The 19,375-nt window shown below is 42.9% G+C and overlaps 1 protein-coding gene across 2 annotated transcripts in view; it reads left to right on the top strand.

Annotated features, from left to right (window-relative positions):
* The window catches only part of dyrk1b (dual-specificity tyrosine-(Y)-phosphorylation regulated kinase 1B), a 58,180-nt gene that overhangs the window by 30,700 nt on the left and 8,105 nt on the right, over window positions 1–19,375 (top strand). For both annotated transcript variants that reach the window (XM_085422023.1, XM_085422025.1), the window contains exons 2-6: window positions 12,376–12,542; window positions 16,669–16,788; window positions 17,875–18,063; window positions 18,521–18,668; window positions 19,133–19,282. In XM_085422023.1, the coding sequence (XP_085278149.1) occupies window positions 12,474–12,542; window positions 16,669–16,788; window positions 17,875–18,063; window positions 18,521–18,668; window positions 19,133–19,282 (676 nt within the window). In that variant the 5' untranslated portion in view covers window positions 12,376–12,473. The remainder of the gene's footprint in view (window positions 1–12,375; window positions 12,543–16,668; window positions 16,789–17,874; window positions 18,064–18,520; window positions 18,669–19,132; window positions 19,283–19,375) is intronic.

Genomic DNA, 19,375 nt, shown 5'->3' on the forward strand with positions numbered 1-19,375 from the left:
TACAGAGGTACAAACAGGCCAGTGTCCTACAGAGAAAAGCTCAACACTTGGAGAGGCCATTTGGAAGTGAGGGCACGACTGCCCATAGACGAGGATCAAAGTTAACAAATTGAACTCAAGTCAAAATAATAAGCAGACTTTTGGAAAAGATGTGATTAGTGTTTAGGACAGTGTTTTAGCTTCCTCCCACAGTGCAGACATCTGTTAGCTTCATTGGTGATTCTAATCAACTGTACTCGTGAATGCAACGTGCATAAAGCACTGATGTGCGTGAGATTATTAACATGAGTAATGAGCTAAATGTGGCATGCAGTTAGTTTGAATGGTCAGACTACAAACGGACATAAATGAAATAACAATGTGTGCTTACAAAACTGGCACAACGTAAAACAGCCAAAATGAGCTAAAAACTTGGAGTGGAAGCGTCTTCCTTTAGTCTGTGTCAAACCGATCAGCACGGCCATGATGTTTACTGAGGCTGGGATGTCTGCTCAACTGTTGTTTGTGTTGGAAGTTCTCTGAAATCTTCCTGTGCAAATATCACCCACTTTACAACAATAAAAGAAATTCAGCCCATATTGAAACAAATTAAAATGACAGTGCAACAAGCAAAGTCACACCAGAAACTAACCAAACGTATTCTGAATAGGTCAAATCAAAAAACCTAAAGTTCTACGTTGCTAAGAGAGCAGTAGTAGAGGGGAGTCTGATGGGGGTGTACTAGACCACATTTCAAAGCATTTGTAACATTGTTTTTCAGTTTTAAAGCTAAATGAAATCAAATATTAATAAAACTGTGTTTTCCAATATAAATAGAAAAGTCTTTTGGCAGGTCAGTAGAACTCTGGAGCACCTGGTGCTCTTATGTTGGACACTGAATTACAATTCCCATTCATCCTGAGCATCTAACATCTTGTTTGCAGCAGCACAACATTTAGCATCACAGTGTAAGCTCTAGCTAATACGCTCACTTTTCTTTGTTGTAGCCTAACGTACTCTTTTAAAATTACTCATTCACTAATACACTTCAAGGTGCAGACACACACATGAAACCTACCTCATCTAGAAGATACAATGCTATCATCAAAGGGTTTGGTGGGTTTTTGACAGATGTGCATTAAACCATTAAAACATGTCCATGTCTGAAATGGAAATCCATGAGCAAAAAAACGACAACATCCTAGCTAGAAATGATTTTTCACTTTTATTGTATCATGTATGATTGTGTATTTTGTAACAATACTGAAGCATTACAAGGATGAAGTTACTTTATTGTTAAATTAAAGTCTTAATTAGTAATTTAATACGTTTGCTGGAAATTTCCAGGGCGAAATCCATCTAACCTGCTTTTGTGCTTACATTCAGCTAAGACTGTATCACTATCATGCTGCTGCTGCTTATTTCAGTAGGTTCACGATTCAAACCTGGCAGTGTGTCATCAGTGACAGTAACTCATTACAAAATGAGTTATATTAATGTGCACTTGTAAATGCAAGCTGCACGCATCAATAAAACAAGTTGTTGCAAACTTTTCCTGAAAACTCGTGGTTTTATTTTGAGGCCATATGGCTCACACCTAATGTCCAGTGTCTTAATCAGGGTTCAAGGTTGCTCGTTAGTGTCTTTGTGTTGCTATTCGGCTGCACAGAGTGAAAGATTCTGAGTGTGCAGTGTGCCATTCCAGGGGATTGACAGCATAGTTGACGTGGGGAAAGGACAGAGTGTGGCTGCAGTAGACGCAGCTTTGTGTGCGTGTTAGAACTTCAGTCTTCTCCAGCCAGCTGAAGGACCAACAAGAGCAAAAGCAAGAGGAGCCCACAGAGTGTGTTTGTGACAGAAAACAACCTGCTGTCTGTCCTTTCTCCACAGGACTGACAACCATGCAGGTGCCTTTACTAAACTGCTGGGCCGTCAGCAGTTAATGTTCACATTGATTCATAGAGTCTCTGAAAACTACCAGAGGAGTGCAACACTATCCTTTCTAAACATACTCTTTCATTTGTTTTCCTTTGTTTTGCATGTTTTTTGCAGATGGAGCTAAAAAGCATCATCCAACACATGGATCCAAAATGAAAGACTAGGGTGCTCTGCCTTTTAGATTGAATCCTCATTTACCGTATTTTCACGACCATAAGGCGCACTGTACTAAAAGGCGCAGTCTCAGTTATGTGTGCCATTACTGTATTTAACACACACATAAGGCGCACTGGATCATAGGGCGCATACAAGTACCGTATGAGTATTTAAAAATAAAGCGGGAGCAAACCTGAGTTCGGTACCTTACTCACATTTCTATTGCCGGTAATCGTCATCATCAACAACACACAAGCATACAAGTGTGCGTATTTAAAAATAAAGCAGGAGCAAAACAAAGTTTGGTACTCACATTTTTATCATCAATCAAACCCATCGAAGTCCTCATCCTCTGTGTCTGAATTGAACAGCTGTGCTAAATCTCCATCAAACATGCCAGGTTCACTGTCTTCACCGTCAGAGTCACTTTCCGTGCCGTGCGGCTCCTCGGAAATGATGCCGGCTTTTGCGAAAGCTCGAACAACAGTGCCAGCAGACATGTTAGCCCAAGCATCTACAATCCATTGGCAAATTGTGGTGTAACTCGCCCGGCGCTGCCTTCCACTCTTAGTGAAACTGCGTGGAAAAAACCACCTGGTCTCCTTACATACACCTCCCTCAGCCACTCTTTCATCATTTCCTCATCCATCCAGCCCTTTTCATTTGCCTTAATGATGATTTCTGCTGGAAACTTCTCTTTAGGCAAAGTCTTTCTCTTAAAAATCACCATAGGCGGCAGTTTCTGTCCATTAGCATGGCAGCCAAGCACAACAGTAAAAGAAGACTTTTCATACCCCGTTGTGCGTATCGCTACCGTGCTGGTCCCCTTCTTCTCCACAGTGTGACTCACCGGGATGTCAAAAGTGAGCGGGACCTCGTCCATGTTAGTGATGTGGCTGGGCTGGATGTTTTTGTCGCCGATGTGTTTGCTGCAGTAGGAGCGGAAGATGGCCAGCTTTTCCTTATAATCCGCTGGAAGTTGCTGCGCTACCGTAGTCCTGGTCCGGATGGAAAAATGGCACAGTTTCATAAAAAGTGAAAGTGAAACTGCTTTTAGCCGAATGGTGACCGTCGAAACGCTTCTCCCGCTCGTTCTTTGCTCGATGATCCACCGCTCGAGTCTTTCCTCCAACTCGAGCCACCTCGCCTTATGTCCGCGGAAACTCAGCTGCGTCTTCTTGACCTGCCGGAGCTTGTTTTCCAGCTTCCTCCATTTGCGAACCATCGATTCGTTAATCTTAAATTCTCTCGCCGCTGCTCGATTTCCATGTTCCTCCGCGTAGCTGATGGCCTTCAGTTTAAACTGTGCTTCGTAAGCGTGTCTCTTTGCCATTTTCATGGTTGTTAAAACAACAATGTCCTGCATAATGCACATACCTGTTCTTTTATACAGGTATGTGCGATTGTCCCGGTATATACGATCAACGCCCACACTTCACCCTTTAACGTTCTCATGGTGTTCTCTACTACGTCCTCCTTACAACACATAGGGCGCACTGCGCTATAGGGCGCGCCGCACTTTTTGAAGAAAATCTAAGACTTTTAAGTGCGCCTTATGGTCGTGAAAATACGGTAACTGATGTCGTCATAGTTTTGGTTTCTGTGTAAAATTCCTTGTTTGAAATTGTTGAAAAATAGTTTCTTGTCAATATCTTTTGATTGAAAAATGATCATTGGACTGGTGCTTTCATGAAAGCCTCACTGACCCAGTCACATTCATACATGCACTTTTCTGTCTAATGTTCACAAACACACTCATGTTCCAGCTGATGCATCTCGGGTCATCAGCTACCTTTTCAAACTCACTACATGCTGGTGCTTCTTGACTACAGTGCGCTGTTGTCCCAAACAACAGGTGCAGAGCGACTGTGTGGAACATTCCAAGGATTTCATGGACCTGTTTGCTCAGAGCAGTAGCTGTGTTTCTTTGTAATTATCTGTTGTGTATGGAGTGCCTGTAGGACTACTTCAGGAACCAGCTGTGTCACTTATGTAAAGCATTCACAGAATTGAAATCCATAACTCTTGTTGTGCTAGTGGCACACACAGTAGGTGTAACAGTCTGCCATCTGCTGGCATGTTACAGTTACAGTCACACAGCATCAACCTACAAATATGGCATTCCTAATAAACTCTAATGTCTGTGTTAAAAGCTTGGGACAGAGTGGATAACAGACTCAAGAATTAGCCCCATTTTCAAGTGCAAAATAAGTCTGTACAGACGGTGAGAGGCTCTTGTACCAGAGTAATGCATTAGCATTATTAGAGTGAACATTGGTGGTTAGAAAAGAAGCCCAGCGATATTGATGTATGGCCATCCACCTCAGACTTTATCATCTTTGTTCAGATGTGTGTGGCAGGTAGAGGACATTTCCTGGGTTTATTTATCATTTGCTTTCATCATAATTATTGCCACGTTTTAGAGGGGTTTTTGGGGGGGGGCTGTAGCTCAGGAGGTAAAGCACATCATCTGCTAATCAGAAGGTTGGTGGTTCGATCCCTGGCTGCTCCAGTCTGCATCCCAAATATCCTTGGGAAGGATACTAAATCCAAGTTGCTGTCTGATGCATCCATCAGAGTATGAATGTCTGTGAATGGTAGATGGAAGGCACTCGCATAGAAAAAGGATTTTGTGGGAATGTCTGAGGCAAGTTGACTAAAGCAAATGCTCAGAGTAGAAAAGCGTTATTTGCAGTTCATTTACCAGATTTTTACACAAGCAAGAAATTTGTGGTTGTCATAGTGCAAACAAAAAAGGAGCCGTTTGCTCAACACACTTTAAATACAGCAACAGTACATGTGGTATGTTACTTCTCTGACAGCCAGTGTTGTGTGAACCAAGAGAAGGGGTCCCAGGTTTGAGTACACCTGGTCACTTTTCTCCATGTCATTCCCCTAACTCGCCCACCTTCCTGTCTGTGGAGAGAGAAACAGAAGTCCAGTTTCTGTAGGATGAAGCTGTGTGTGGTATGATGGATACCAAGAGAACATGAGCTGCTAGTTCCATGAGTTGCATGTCAGTCCTCCGTGTACAGGTACAACACATGTAGTGTTTTATTGTTGGATGTCATGTCAGCGTACAGTAGAGTTGAATAGATCTGACTCTACTCTGATCGCTGGCATGTGTGTATACACATTAATGGTAAAATGTTAAAGGTTTTACATCAAGACATCATAAAAATAATCTGGTCCTTGCTGATCAACATCAGCAGTGATCTCAGAGAAGCGGCTGTTGCTGCCCATCAGTCTGAAGGTGATGCAATGGCTCATTCAAAGCTCACCAGTTTCAATGAACTGAAGCAAAGCTGTATGAAGAGTGGACCAGAACTCCTCCACAATAATGTGAGAGACTGAAATCATACAACCTACTGAATCATAGGCTGGGATCCTTGATTTTATTTGTTTTTTTGTAAACATTTGAACATTTTAAACCATTCAGCACCATCGGGCTGCAGCCGAGAGAGTAAAAACTAAGCTGTGCAAGTTAGAACATGCATTTAATGGGACCATCAGATTCTCCCATAGATTAATGATAAAGTTGTAATAATATTAAGAAGTCTGTTAATTCACACAAGTGACCTTTTTGCAGGCTTTCTTGCTGCCTTTAAATAGGCCACACTTTATTTATTTATTTATTTTTCCAGTCTTACTGACCAAAGCGATTCAAACACACATTCATACAGCGCTTTGAACACTACACTCCTGTACGTGCCATTCCTCATACACAGCTGTGTTAGCTGCGTTCTGTATTATGTTTCTATGAGTGAAGTTTACTGTAAAATCACTCAGCTGCTGATACAGTTACCAGTGTAACTGGTCAGATGATGCCAATCCCAGCCCATTTAACATCACCTAGACCGTTAAACTGTGCGTTGACTTAAGGCGCCACAATTCATCGAGTAACACATTCATTATAAAAATCTTTGAGGCAAAACGTTTTGCTTCGATGCTTTTTTCAAAACATTGTGTTGTTATCTTTTCAGATTTAAAGTGAAATAAAATAAAATATTATATGAATACAACTTTTTTTGAATACAAAAATAACAGTTTTTTTAAGGCCAGTGAAACTGAGCCGCTGACCTGGGGCGGTGAACATTTAATTATTATGAATTATTAACATGTACACCTTAAGAACTTATTGTTTTCAGCAGCACAAAATTTAGCATCAAAGCTCAGAGTAAACCTCAGGATTCACATGTGCTCGCCTTTGTTCACTGCAGCCAGGTGTGCAGACACACAAACACAAGCCCTGCTGAGGACCAGGTTATTTTCTATTATTGTATCAAACCTTAGAAGGTGAAAGGTGGTGTCTTTGTGTTTGCCATAATGAGGAGGCCTTTCTTCACTGGGCTGTAGTGGGAACAGTGTTTGCTTTACACGACCAACTTGTTCTGACTGTGGTGTGTGTTGCTGTGCTGCCTGAGGTAACTCCTCTTTGTTTCTCTCATTATTGAAACAGCAGTCAGGAAAGGAATAGAAAAGATGGCTGTTTGAGATGCACTGAAGTCGTGAAGCGAGAAAGTGAGGGATGAATGAATGATGGATGGATAAGTAGGACAGAAGGGAGTGAGATTTGAGAAAGTAGGAAAGATGACGAGGAGAAGAGGGGGAGGAGAAAGCGGCTGGTAGGGTGGGTTGAGTTGCTAGGGGAGAGTATGTCAGAGTGTTGCTGAGAGCCAGGACTGCTATTGGAAGCTACTTGCTTAGCAGGGGAGAAGGAGAAGAGGAGAGAGAAGTAGCTAATGAGTATTGTAGCCTGGCTGCTGAGACAGCACTGGGTTTATTTATAGAGTGCTGGCCAGCCAGCCCTTAGATACCAACAGCGAATCAGCTGAGAGAGAAAGAACGCGCTTCAACCAATGGCAGAACAGGCGCGAGGGGGGGGCCGAGTGAGGAAGTGCTGTGACTGCCTCTCAGTCTCTTAAAGAGACTGTGCAGGTTTCTCAGTACTAGGCAGATATTCTCTCTCTCTCCCTCCAGGAGTGTCATGTTTGTAAGCAGGCCAGGACCTGGACCACAACAGTCCCACACTGAATCACTGTTTCTACCTCATCACACAAGCAAGCACACGCAGTTCAGCACAGAGCTTCGAAGCTACTCACAGCTTTCTAGGCCCTTCATCCAGCCGCACACCTCCGTTTACGTTCTCATTGAGCCATTTAGAAAACGATGAACAGAAGAGCTCTTCATATTGTGGATGGAAGGTGATAGTGGGGGCAAGCCTAGAATTGCAAGTTGTTTTTCCATGTTGACATGCTTGCCCTGATTAGAAATAGATATGGTGGATATACTTGAACCATGAAGCCATGAAATCTCTTTTACTTTGATGTAGTGAACGCTGGACTTTAAGCATGACTGCTGCTTTCCAAATTGTTGTTGTAAAGCGCTTTGAGTGCTCACATAGAGTAGAAAAGCACTAAATAAGAACCACTTGCCATTACCATGATGATCTAAACTGATGTTTGGCCTTTTCCATGAGGCCCACGATCAGCAGCTTTAGCTTTTCTGACCTGTATTCTCATCAGAGGATGGGCCAATCAACACTGGGCACCTCCACTAACAACATGTTGTTTCTTAAACTTAAACTAGTCAGCTCTCAGTACTTCCTGTGATTTGGAGTTAAAACTTTGCTTTCACCAGGTTCAGTTGAGTCTTAATCGTCTTCTAATATGCTAGCCACCTATCATCATTTCTGGTGCACTGCCTACTGTGTCTAATGCATCACAGTTTACACTTTGTAAAGAGGGATACAGATCCAGGCTCCATATTGAGATAAGTAATTCCAGTTGCATTCCCAAACAGTATTTCCATTTCTTTCTTGCGGTAGCTTCCTATCACTGCACGCTTACTAGAGGAAGCAGTGCTTAAACAATGGAAAAAACACAAACTTTGTCCAAAAACCTCTCATGTTTAACTGTTTTCCACTTTTTCTTTGGTCATTTTAGCCTTTTTGACCAGGGTGAAGGGAGTATCTGCCATCAAACAAGAAGACAGCCGCATGTAGCTATGATGATGTTTGCTAGTTCACCTTACATGCATTAATGTAATAACGTGGTTAGCCTACTCAACGTAAATTACACACGAACAACATTAAGCTACTCACGCAGAGAAGAACGTCTGGTTACTACCGTTTATGTCAGAACCGGTGCCATCCCTACTTGTAAACGTTTGAGTTCATGGTAGCTCCTCTGTTTTTGTCGCTGGTGTGATTACATCACTGAAGTTTTCTGCTCCATTTTAGTTTCATCCCATTTTGTGTACCGAGTACTTTTTTCATTTGTATCTTAAGTAACAATATCGAATTATTATATTTAAGTAAATAAAATAAACACAGCAAAGGATGATTTTGACCATCAGTATTATTATATTCTCTTAAGTAAAAATCAGATGTTTTATACTCTACGTCAGATTCTGGCCAGTAGACCAGTGTTAGCTGTGCTGTCTGAATAATGAAGACAGTGCAGGGCAGAGCTTGACAACGCGGTCAAAATGCCTACTGTATGTAACGGATTTTTTCTAGTTTAGTTTAGGTGTAGGTGTATCATTTAAAAGACGTGCCTGTGCTGAAGAGGATGGCAGCAGCTACATCTCTGTTGGTTTGGCCTCTCGTTGACCTGATGTGAACATTCTTGAATGGTTTCGACCTGATTATCTACAGAGCACCGTGTGGAGTTGCGTGTCACCTGAAGGAGGCAAAGACCCGAGAATTTCTAATTTGATCCCATTTTTAGTGACTCTGCGTAGTGAGCGGCCTTATTTTTAACCACATATCTAAATAACACTTTTCTATTTTGGTTTTGGTATTTGCCAGCTGGCAGAAGGGAGACATGTTGGAGCGCTTCTTATTGCGTCTCTCATCCTGAGAATAGTAAGAAGAGCAACCTTTATCACTCATCTCATTCTTGTGACTTAACTGGAGGAAGAAACATGGTCAGCAGCTGGGCCACTCCCTGTTTATTCTAAAACCGTCATTAATTATGTAAAAGGACCGGGAGTATTATAAGTCACACGTCCTGTTTTGGTAGCTAGTTGACTTACTGTGCTATGTTGAGTAGGTTCATGGCCGAGCTGAAGACACTTAAACTGTGATATTTAAATAAAAGGGTCGCTCAGCAAATGTATTTTTACCTGACCTTTCTATGAGGCTCACGGAGTCAGACACAAGACACAACGTCCTGATAGATCTATTGTTCTGATCGGGTGTTTGTATGAATTGAATTGTTGCTCTGGGTCTGAGCCTTAAATGCATAACTAGAAGGATGAACAGAAATGAAATGAATATGAAAATGGCACCAGTGCACTTGGTTTGCACTTCCAAACACCTGTTTGTTGCTTGGCCAGAGAAGCAGACGTACTTTGCATACTGTTGGCAACACCTACAATAACTGTTCAAAAGGACTGATGCAACATGCAAAAGGTGTGCAGAAATTATTTATTATTATTAGGGAGAGAGATTGAGGGGGAAAGATGTGTAGCAGGTGACCAAGGACAGAAATGGAAAAGTCCAAAAAAGTTCAGAAGTGGGCTGAGAAGATGGACAGAGTGGACAGAGGAGCTGATGAATGTAGAAAATGGGGAAGCCAGGGCAGCTATGAAATGTGGAAAGGCGATTGGTCCAAATTGCATACCTGTGGAGGTGTTTGGGATAAATATTGCTTAACACAATCCTGGAGAGCGAGATATTTAAATAAAAGGTGGCAGTCTTCATGAACAACCATGATGTCCGGAGCTTTTAAGAAAAGAGGCGATGATCAGTGAGCAGCAGCATGGCTTGATGCTGAGAACTACAGATGTGATGTTTGCATTGGGAATATTAATGCAGAGCTATAGAAGAGGTCTGAAGGAGCTTCACTGTGTCTGTGTGAGGAACTGTTGTACTGCATGAGGAGTGGCAGAGAAGATTGTGAGGGTGGTGCAGGACATGTATGAGGACAGTGGTGAGGTGTGCAAAACGAGTGACATATGGGTTCGAGGTGGGGGTGGAATTACATCAGAGATCTCCTCTAAGCCTCTTCTAGTTTGCAGTGGTCATGGACTGGATGGACTGATGGTTTGTGCAGTGGGTATACTGGACAAAGGATGTTGAAGATAATGTTCGTTTGTGCTCCATTTCAAGAGCTCATTAGAACGTGTGCAGCGTTTCATGATGTGCACGCAAGGGAGGATCTTCCCTCGAACATGGCTTAAGTGACAACATTAGGCTTGTAGCTATTGACTGTTTCAGCAATCGAGTATTCCCATGTTTAACTGAGTAATTGGGTAAGAAATATTTTTGGTGCATGCCAGAGAACAAACTAAGCCATCGAGTCCGAGGAATCGTCTGTAGGCCTCCGAGACAGGATGGTGTGGAGGCACAGGTCTGAGGGTGGAGACAGCAACGCTGGAGCTCCCAGTGAGCACGGAGGGCTCCAGCTTTGTTACATGGAAGAAGTCTGAGCACTTCATTAGTCGTGGACGCCTGCAACGAGCTGGAGTTGAGTTTGTCATGCAGATAATCAAAGAACCCTGTAATGCAAGTAACAACATAATTGTAACTGTAATCTGATTACTAAATTTAATACAGTAAAACATTACATTACTGTGTTGCTGAAAAATGTAAAACAGCACTGTAACTGTGTTTTACCTGGGATCACGGTTTTGCTCACACAGCTGAAGAGACCATTTGAAATGGTTCTTTCCTCAGCTGTCTTTATGTGCACACACTGTCCAGCTTCGGGTTTTTTACATGCAGGTCTGTTAAGTATCAAACAAAACACTCTGGGAATGGTCAGGTATAAGGACTGGACTAAGATGAGACCGTGTCCAGAGAAAGACCTTCAGAAAAGCTGGAGAACTATTTCTCAAGGCTACTTTAAAACAACAAGAACGTCGATATATAGAAATGACAGTCTCAGCCAAATATGGACTCTGACCATGAAGTAACACATGCAATCAGGAGAAAAGGCTGATTACGTGTGGAAAAGACCAATCTAGGGGTGTGGCAGATTATCCAGTTAGGTGGTTGCTTTAGCTATGCAGCAGCTGTAAACGAGGGTTGCAACTAACGATTATGTTGATAGTCAGCTAATCTGCCTAATTGTTCTTGGATCGGTCGATTAGTCAACTGTAACCTCCTGTTGTAGGCTGCCCCCCTGTAAATATCGCCCTGTTGTCTCATCCCACAGCAAATTAATTATTAGGTAATACAAATCAAAGCGCGAGTAGTACTTAAACAAAAGTAATGTGCAGATAGGAAACTATGGATGTTCTGTTCTTAAGTTCAAACTTCAACTTAAAAATTTAAATATAATTTTTTGTCCAGTTTCCAAAGTTCACAGATGATTCCGGTCGTGAATTCACAACTGCAGCGTTCCCAGCTGCTGGTAACCATGTGTGAGATGACTTGGTGCATGAGCCTCTTTACAGGACAAACCCATCTGTACGCCTCCAGAAGGTGTAGTGTTCAACACCAATTAAATTGCTTAACTGATTATATATATAATTAATTAATGATATAGGCCGACCCACAGATTAACAAGCTAACGTGAGGTGGAAGAGGTTTGCTATTCAGAATCAAGCAGAGAAGAACAAAACCTCAGATGAAATGACCGTACACAAACATGAAGGTGTCAGCGTGAGCGTTCAGAGCTGATGCTCCAGCGTGCCGTGTTTAAATGCTCGTGCGCTGCAGCAGCGTGCACAGTCACGTAGTTTTTGGGAAATCCTTTTTCTTCCTCCTGTTTGGCGGTTCGCAGACGATACAGGCGATACTGCCCCACGGCTTCCTGTAGTGTAACTGCAGTCACAAAAACACATTCACCTGGTTTTAAGTATGACATCATAGATTATGGTGACGAATCGTAGCAGCCTACTGTAGACATAGTCTTGTGAGGTTTTTTCCACTGGTTCAGATACACGTCCTTGTCTGATGGTGTAAAAAGTTTCACACATAATATTTGGACTTGGTCCAGTTAGAAGCTTCAGAGTTTAAAATCTCTGTTGTGAGCTGTTCTCTGTGAAACTGCTGATTCGTCTTCTTTACTCAACCAAAAGGGAACACAAATATTAGCTTAGTAAAAACTAGCTGCTTGAAAGTTATTTTTCTGCAAAGGTAACTGAACATTGTGTTATATTAATATGATAAGAAAACAATATCAAGTCCACACGTCATAGTAGACGTGTGGGATGAAGGATGCAGTGTTGATGGTGATGAGCGTGGTGCATGGGCGTGCAGGAACAAAACAATAGTAGTTCTGATGTTCCCATAATGCAAACAAAGGTGTCGGGGTTCCCCTGTCTAATCATTTCTCTCTGTCTTCTTAGGTGTAAGCAGCTCAGGATGTCCGCCCACCTCCTCCTCCTCCTCCTCCTCCTCCTCCTCCTCCTCCACTGCCCAGGGCTTCTCCCTCGCTGAGCCAGCCATGACCAGCCAGCACTCACATACACACCCCTCCTTCAGCTCCATCCACTCCATGGCCGAGCAGCAGCAGGTACCACACGCAGCAGCAGTCCCACCACGCATGCCTGTGGGCCAGTGCCAGAGGGATGCATCAACATTTTGTATTCATTTTAGATGTTCAAACGTTGTTGCTTTGCAGAGCTACTGAACATGAAATGTCTGCGAGGTCATGAAGGTTTAATGACACGTGCTATTCAAAAGGATCCGTCCCTAAGCTGGACACTTCCTGAGGCACTGCCCCCACAGCCAAAGTCTGCGGTAGCTACTGTTACCATCAGCTGTGATGCGGGTACTCTGTGAAGATTTACAGTCACTCTGGGGTCAGCGTTGTATTCTGTAACTTTAAACATCTGGATCTGTTCCTTCTTTGCACATACTGCGAACTGCAGGGAGGAGGCAGGGCGTTCTCACCCACGATGTTCACAGTGGGGATGTGTATATATGCGGGTGTTACTGGGGTTATTAAAAAAATCATGTAGCAAATTGTAATGAAGAATTTCTGATGGATGCATAAAAGGAAGAGAACGTGTAGACTATGAGTTACTTAATAGTGGAAAGAGGGTGGGATTAAATAAGCTTATGCTTCCTCCGCCTTTTTAACATGTAAATTATTTATAATGATTCTTATTTTGTTTTCTTTGTCTCAGTTGTTATTGTCGTTATACTATTTTAACATGTTCAGAAATACATCTCCAACCAGGTTTCAGCAAAGTAAAGAGGAAAGCACGTAAACCTATTCATGCCTAACACTTACCCTACTGCTATATAAGAACCAGAACCATTCAAACTGAAAGTAGGATAACCTTTAAGATAACACGACTACTCTAAATATCTCTAAATGTAACCAGGATTTTTCTAAGCTGACGAGAACGATTTCAGAGGCATTTTGAAGTTGATGATTAAAATATGTTTCCTGGCTCAGTGGGTCTCAGTTTTGAGATGTCTCCACTTTATGTGTTACAGATTCACCCAGTACAGCTAAAGTTAGAAGATAGACGTTTGCTTCGCGGTCACTGTAATCGATACTGACATTTGTATGCCAGGTCTCCACCCACATCTTATCCCTCAAAATGTGAACACTTAAGGTGTTTTCATAGCAAACAGCTACCGGGCATTGTGGGTCTTCTGTAAACTGAAGCGACAGCAGCAGCAGGGCACATCATAATCATCTCCCGGCTGTCTCATACACAATTTGCTTCTGATCCTGATCTCAGGTCCTACCGGCCTGTATGCCAAAGGGCACTGCTGCTCTCCTCACACAGCTAAATAGAACAGACTGTAGTTTACATTAGTGAACAGTGGTAATGATATGAATAAATATCGCTAACTAGTATGAGCAAAGTTGGAGTCTGCAGTTGATCCAATAGTGGTTACTAACTGCTCGTGGATTCCTCAGGAAAGCTAATGCCATGGGTCAGAAACGAATAATGTTATACCTCATCTAGGAGAAAATGATGGGTTCATCTAGGGCTGTGCGATATGTCCAAAATCTCATATCCCGATATGAGACATCTATCGCCCGATAACGATATAAATCACAGAAATGTAACATTTTCTGTAAACTCTGTGAATCTCGGGCAGCTCGACCTGCGTGAAGTGTTTCCAGCTGTGCGTCGTGTAGCTGAGTCGAGTTTTAACCGATGCATGAAACGATACATTTTTAGACATAAGTTGTAACGGCGCCGTTTCTTTGTGAGTATTTATTACACGGCGTGCTGCGGGGAGAAGCCTGTTCTAACGTCTGAGTCTAAGCTTTATTTTTTAGCACCTGGCGGCTCTTTTTTACTTCTCATCCATAAATAATCTGCATCTTTCACGTGATTCGGTTTATTTTGAAAAGTCTCAGCAGGATCTTGAGCTTTATTCTGAAAAGTGTATGTGGAAAATAAACATGCGGACACGCAATGGTGTTACCGTCATTGTTGCTAACCACAACACATACAAACAGGCGCTTGTCCGTCCGTGGTGTGGTTATATTAAATATAAGAGAAAGAGAGAACTTTAAGAAATTAATAATAACTACAGTGACCATCCGAACCATGAACAAATATTGCCGTAAACGGTTTATTTTGCGACACCACGAAACAAACGACAGCGTAAAATGAAACGACAGACGTTTTTATATCGTCATCCGATATATATGGTTATATCGAACAGCCCTAGATCCATCTGAACCAGCTACAGATGCTCACGATCCCAAACACAGAACCTGTTTGTGATGAGCACCTACGCATCAAACAAGTTAAAGTGCAGAAATGTCTTTCAGCACACATTCATGAGTGTGGGGCTCAGTCGACCGAGCCGTAGCTCTGTAATGTGTGCAACAAACCTGCAGCAGCTTGTAGTTCTCTGGTCAGAGGTTGCCACAACAACTTGTCCAAGGTATTGATGGTACCCGGTATTTTAAAAACAAAAGCATATAGAGTTTCTTTGATGCTGCCATGTAGCAACCACCAAGCTAACAGCCACATCTCAGCTGTGTAACCACATGAAAACTACAAGAGGTAACAATACTGTGATTTTCCCAAATGTTGTTGTAGGTAATGTTTTTCCAGCTGTTGCCCAAGCTGTTGTTGGTCTGCGACCTTAGCTCTTTGCTGCTGCTTCCAAACTGGAAAGAGCAACAAATTGTGCTCCAGTCTGTAAAGAACTTCCATTCCACTCAAATGGTGATGTCACAGTCCCAAGCTCTTCCACATATTAGAGCCTGACGTTATCTTTTTGTAAGTGTACCAGCATTGGAATTTATAAAGAAGCAATCAAGCGACGTGGCTACCCTAATGTGGCTCTTCTGGCCTCAGTGTGACTTTCAGCAGGTACTAAGGCTAGGATGAGCAGTGTTGGTTCTAATGCGTTACAAAGTAACAAAGGTTCTTGGGTGATCTGCACTCGGGTGGATAGAAGAAACATCAAAGATGCTTTTTTTCTTCCTGCACGCTCCTGTTAAAGGTCAGCTGATTTCAGTTCATGTACAGTGGGAGGAAAATGGTGGAGCAGTCTACAGCAGATTGCTTTTATTACACTAAAGGACGCCAGCGCTATGGTAAAGTGCAAGCTGCACTGTGCTGCTAACACAACTTCAGCTCTCTGCAAACATCTGCACAGACCTCATGCTAACGCTAGGCTAGGCAAGAACCCAGAGTGACGTTAAAGCTGAGTGTTTGCAAACTTCTGATCTTCAACAGGTGACAAACAAATGAGCAGTCAGGCTACCTGTGCATGTTTCGAAAGTAGAAGCTCTGTGGCGATCACTTGCATTACATTTAAGAAAAGTAACAAATAATGTGTAATAGATTCCTTTTTTGACTAACGAACACCAACAGGCTGGGTTTACCAGCTGAGCTGTGTTCCAAGCCTCGATATAGTCCTGACCTCTGGGTCACTAACCAGAACTAGTCTCATTTCTACAGGTACTGGCTGGACACTTGCTTAGAGAGCTCAGACACCTCAGAGGGGCTCAAAATATGAGTTGTTACACCTCTAATTAGTAAAGGAGCAGGTTTAGGTGGTTCAGCTGTGTGACCTTCTCTCTGCCTCCTATGTGAGGTGATTCAGTCATTGCTTCCCAAACCCAGACGAGCAGCAGAAGACAGATAAAAACTAAAAAGCAAGAAAAGATGAGACTAACTCCCTTCAACTGTGTTATGAGTGTTGCTGTTGCATAGTTTGTCCACCAGAGGGCACTTTGCAGTTTCCCTGCAACAACACTTGATCCAAGCAGAACATCAGTCAGTAATCCTCCTCTTTCTGTTTCTGAGGTGAGGAATCTGTCAAAAAAAGGACCAAGTATTAAAATCTTAATTTAAAAATCCTCAGTCAGTCAGATTCTGTTACCTGACCTTTTAAGAAACTGGCCTGTATGTGAATAAAAAACGAGTGTGTGCTTTGCCTGATGGTCTGTGCTCCCCTCAGACTACCAGCAACTTAGTTTGTATTGAGTTGTTTTTTGTTAAAAGTTGGTGCAGTGGAACAACTTATCATGTATTAGTTGTAATAGCAAACTAATACAGTTGGTACAAACTGCAAAGGTTATTGATGTGCACTCACACAGAATGAACACATTTGTTTTTAGTGTGAAGCTGTCCTGATACACACATGAGGAACATCTCCTGCATCAAACCTGAGACGAGTTTGTGAAACGTTGTTGTTCTCTGTAGGTGCTGTCTGATATGACCATACTCCAGCGGAGAATTCCCCCTAGTTTCAGAGACCCTGCCAGCGCTCCATTGAGAAAACTCTCTGTTGACCTCATCAAAACTTATAAGCACATCAATGAGGTATGAAACAGTAACATTACACACACACCCTTTTATTTTGTACTTTAAATTGTGTCGCCATGATTTCCTGGAGACTTACTGTAAACCTTACATGTGATTTACCTAAAAATGGAAAATGTAACTGTCTAAACAGACTCTGGTCCCACTGCATTTGTAAAAGCTGGACCACACACACAGTCACAGTCCAAAAGTTCAGAGGACATCACCTTAAATTTCCTGGAGACTGACTGTAAAGAGATTGCTATCTTGGCTAACCAACCGGAGGGATAGATGCAGCTATACCAAGTGATAGCAGCATCACAAGAAGGTTGAGAAATGCCAACAGCTGGGTGAGGATCGCAGGAAGACGTGGAAGATGATGGCAACAGTGGTGCCTGTGGTAACTGGACCACTGACCCCCAAACTGGGCCAGTGGCGTCACCAGATTCCAAGAAACGACATCTGAGATCTCTGTCCAGAAGAGTGCAGACCTCGAAACAGAACAAGCTTTTATAGCAAGGAAACAAAATATTCTCTGAAGCAAGGAAACCCTCAGCAGCGCTGATCTATAGTTTTTCATCCATGAAATGGGCCGATCGTGGCTCAAGAGTTGGGTGTTCGTCTTGTAACCGGAAGGTTGCCGGTTCGAGCCCCAGCTTGGACAGTCTCGGTCGTGGTGTCCTTGGGCAAGACACTTCACCTACCGCCTACTGGTGCTGGCCAGAGGGGCCGATGGCGCGATATGGCAGCCTCACTTCTGTCAGTCTGCCCCAGGGCAGCTGTGGCTACACCTGTAGCTGCCTCCACCAGTGTGTGAATGTGAGAGTGAATGAATAGTGGCATTGTAAAGCGCTTTGAGGGTCTCGAAAAGCAATGCAATCCATTATTATTATTATTATACTTGTGCGCCACAGGTCATTGATGTGAACGTCATTTTTTGCACTAAAATCCAGCATCCACTTAAGAGACGGCTAATCTAGGCAGTTCTGCTGTTACACCCCGAGAAGAACAGAGCAGTAACAGCTGGTTGCTGGTGCACAGGTTATTTGGGTTTGTTGCTTTCAGATGTACTGTGAAGCAGAGCCTGAGCTGTGTTTGTGTCCACAGGTGTACTATACTAAGAAGAAGCGGCGGGCCCAGCAGGTCCCTCCTGAGGACAGCAGCACGAAGAAGGAGAGAAAAATCTATAACGATGGCTATGACGATGACAATTATGACTACATTGTGAAAAATGGAGAAAAGTGGCTGGACCGCTATGAGATAGACTCACTGATTGGGAAAGGCTCTTTCGGACAGGTGAGGTCTCCACAAGAAACATTCTCCACTTCTGTTACTACTGCGGACGCAAAGTCCAAAATGTCTGAACTAAAGTTATTTGACGGCTTCTGCCGTTAGTGAAATTTGGCCGTGTCTCTGTGAAAAGTTGAAAGTAAACTCTGTGTGAAGGATTAGTAAAAGCTGTCATGTACAGAGCTAAAGCGTCGGTATGGCTAACCCAGCGACAGCCAGCAGCACATCTGAAGGTCACTGATTACAGCAAACAAACCAACGTGCTCTTACAGGGAGCTGCACTCAGTAATTGTAATCAGTAGATTGCGTTACATTAAGAAATCAAAGGCAAAGCCATTGTTGTTATGACACAGGCTACATGTATTGTGTACATGACAGGACAAAGTCAGACAGGAAGTGTTTGGCTGTCCTTGAACTGAGTGATTCACTACCTGTGATGTAACATGTGTTCATGTGTCCACAGGTGGTGAAGGCCTACGACCACCATGAGCAGGAGTGGGTTGCCATTAAGATCATTAAGAACAAAAAGGCTTTTTTGAACCAGGCACAGATAGAACTACGCCTGCTGGAGCTCATGAACAAGCACGACACTGAGATGAAATATTACATAGGTAAGATACACACTCTGTACACTGCTGTACAACACAGCTTCTCTTGGTTCATTACAGACGCACAGGGGGCCCTTTACTACATTTATTCTCTGTGCACACACATCTGTTAGTGTGCACACGCACTGTTGCTAACACTGGCTGCTGAACAGCAGAAATCAAACATGCGAGGTATTTAGAGTGTGCGCTCTCCTATCATGCTGAGGCTGTTTAAGTACAAAGATCTGTCTATGCAAGCACTTACTACCTGCATTTGAAATGACAAATAACAAATCTGTCCCGTTAATGTTGACATAGATGGGAATGACGAATAATCAAAAAACATATTAAATATTTCACCTCACCTTTGACACCTGAAACTGAAACGTCTCAAAACTGTGGTATTTTTAAACGATTCAGTGGATTAACTTTTCCCCATGTCTCCCATTTGTCTCTTTGTGTCTGTCTGTCAATCTGTCTCTGTGCAGTCCACCTGAAGCGTCACTTTATGTTTAGGAACCATCTCTGTTTGGTGTTTGAGTTGTTGAGCTACAACCTGTACGATCTGCTGAGGAACACCAATTTCAGAGGAGTTTCCCTCAACCTCACCAGGAAATTTGCACAGCAGCTCTGTACAGGTGGGTGCATAGAGACGACATGCAGCTGCAACACTGAGGCTGAGCGTTTGTACTTGTGATTCCACAAAAGGTGCTGGAAGCATGTGTGATAGT

The sequence above is a fragment of the Rhamphochromis longiceps genome, linkage group LG11, assembly GCF_057381845.1.
Source record: "Rhamphochromis longiceps isolate RC_006_pf linkage group LG11, R_longiceps_female_GT1.1, whole genome shotgun sequence".
Lineage (NCBI taxonomy): Eukaryota > Metazoa > Chordata > Actinopteri > Cichliformes > Cichlidae > Rhamphochromis > Rhamphochromis longiceps.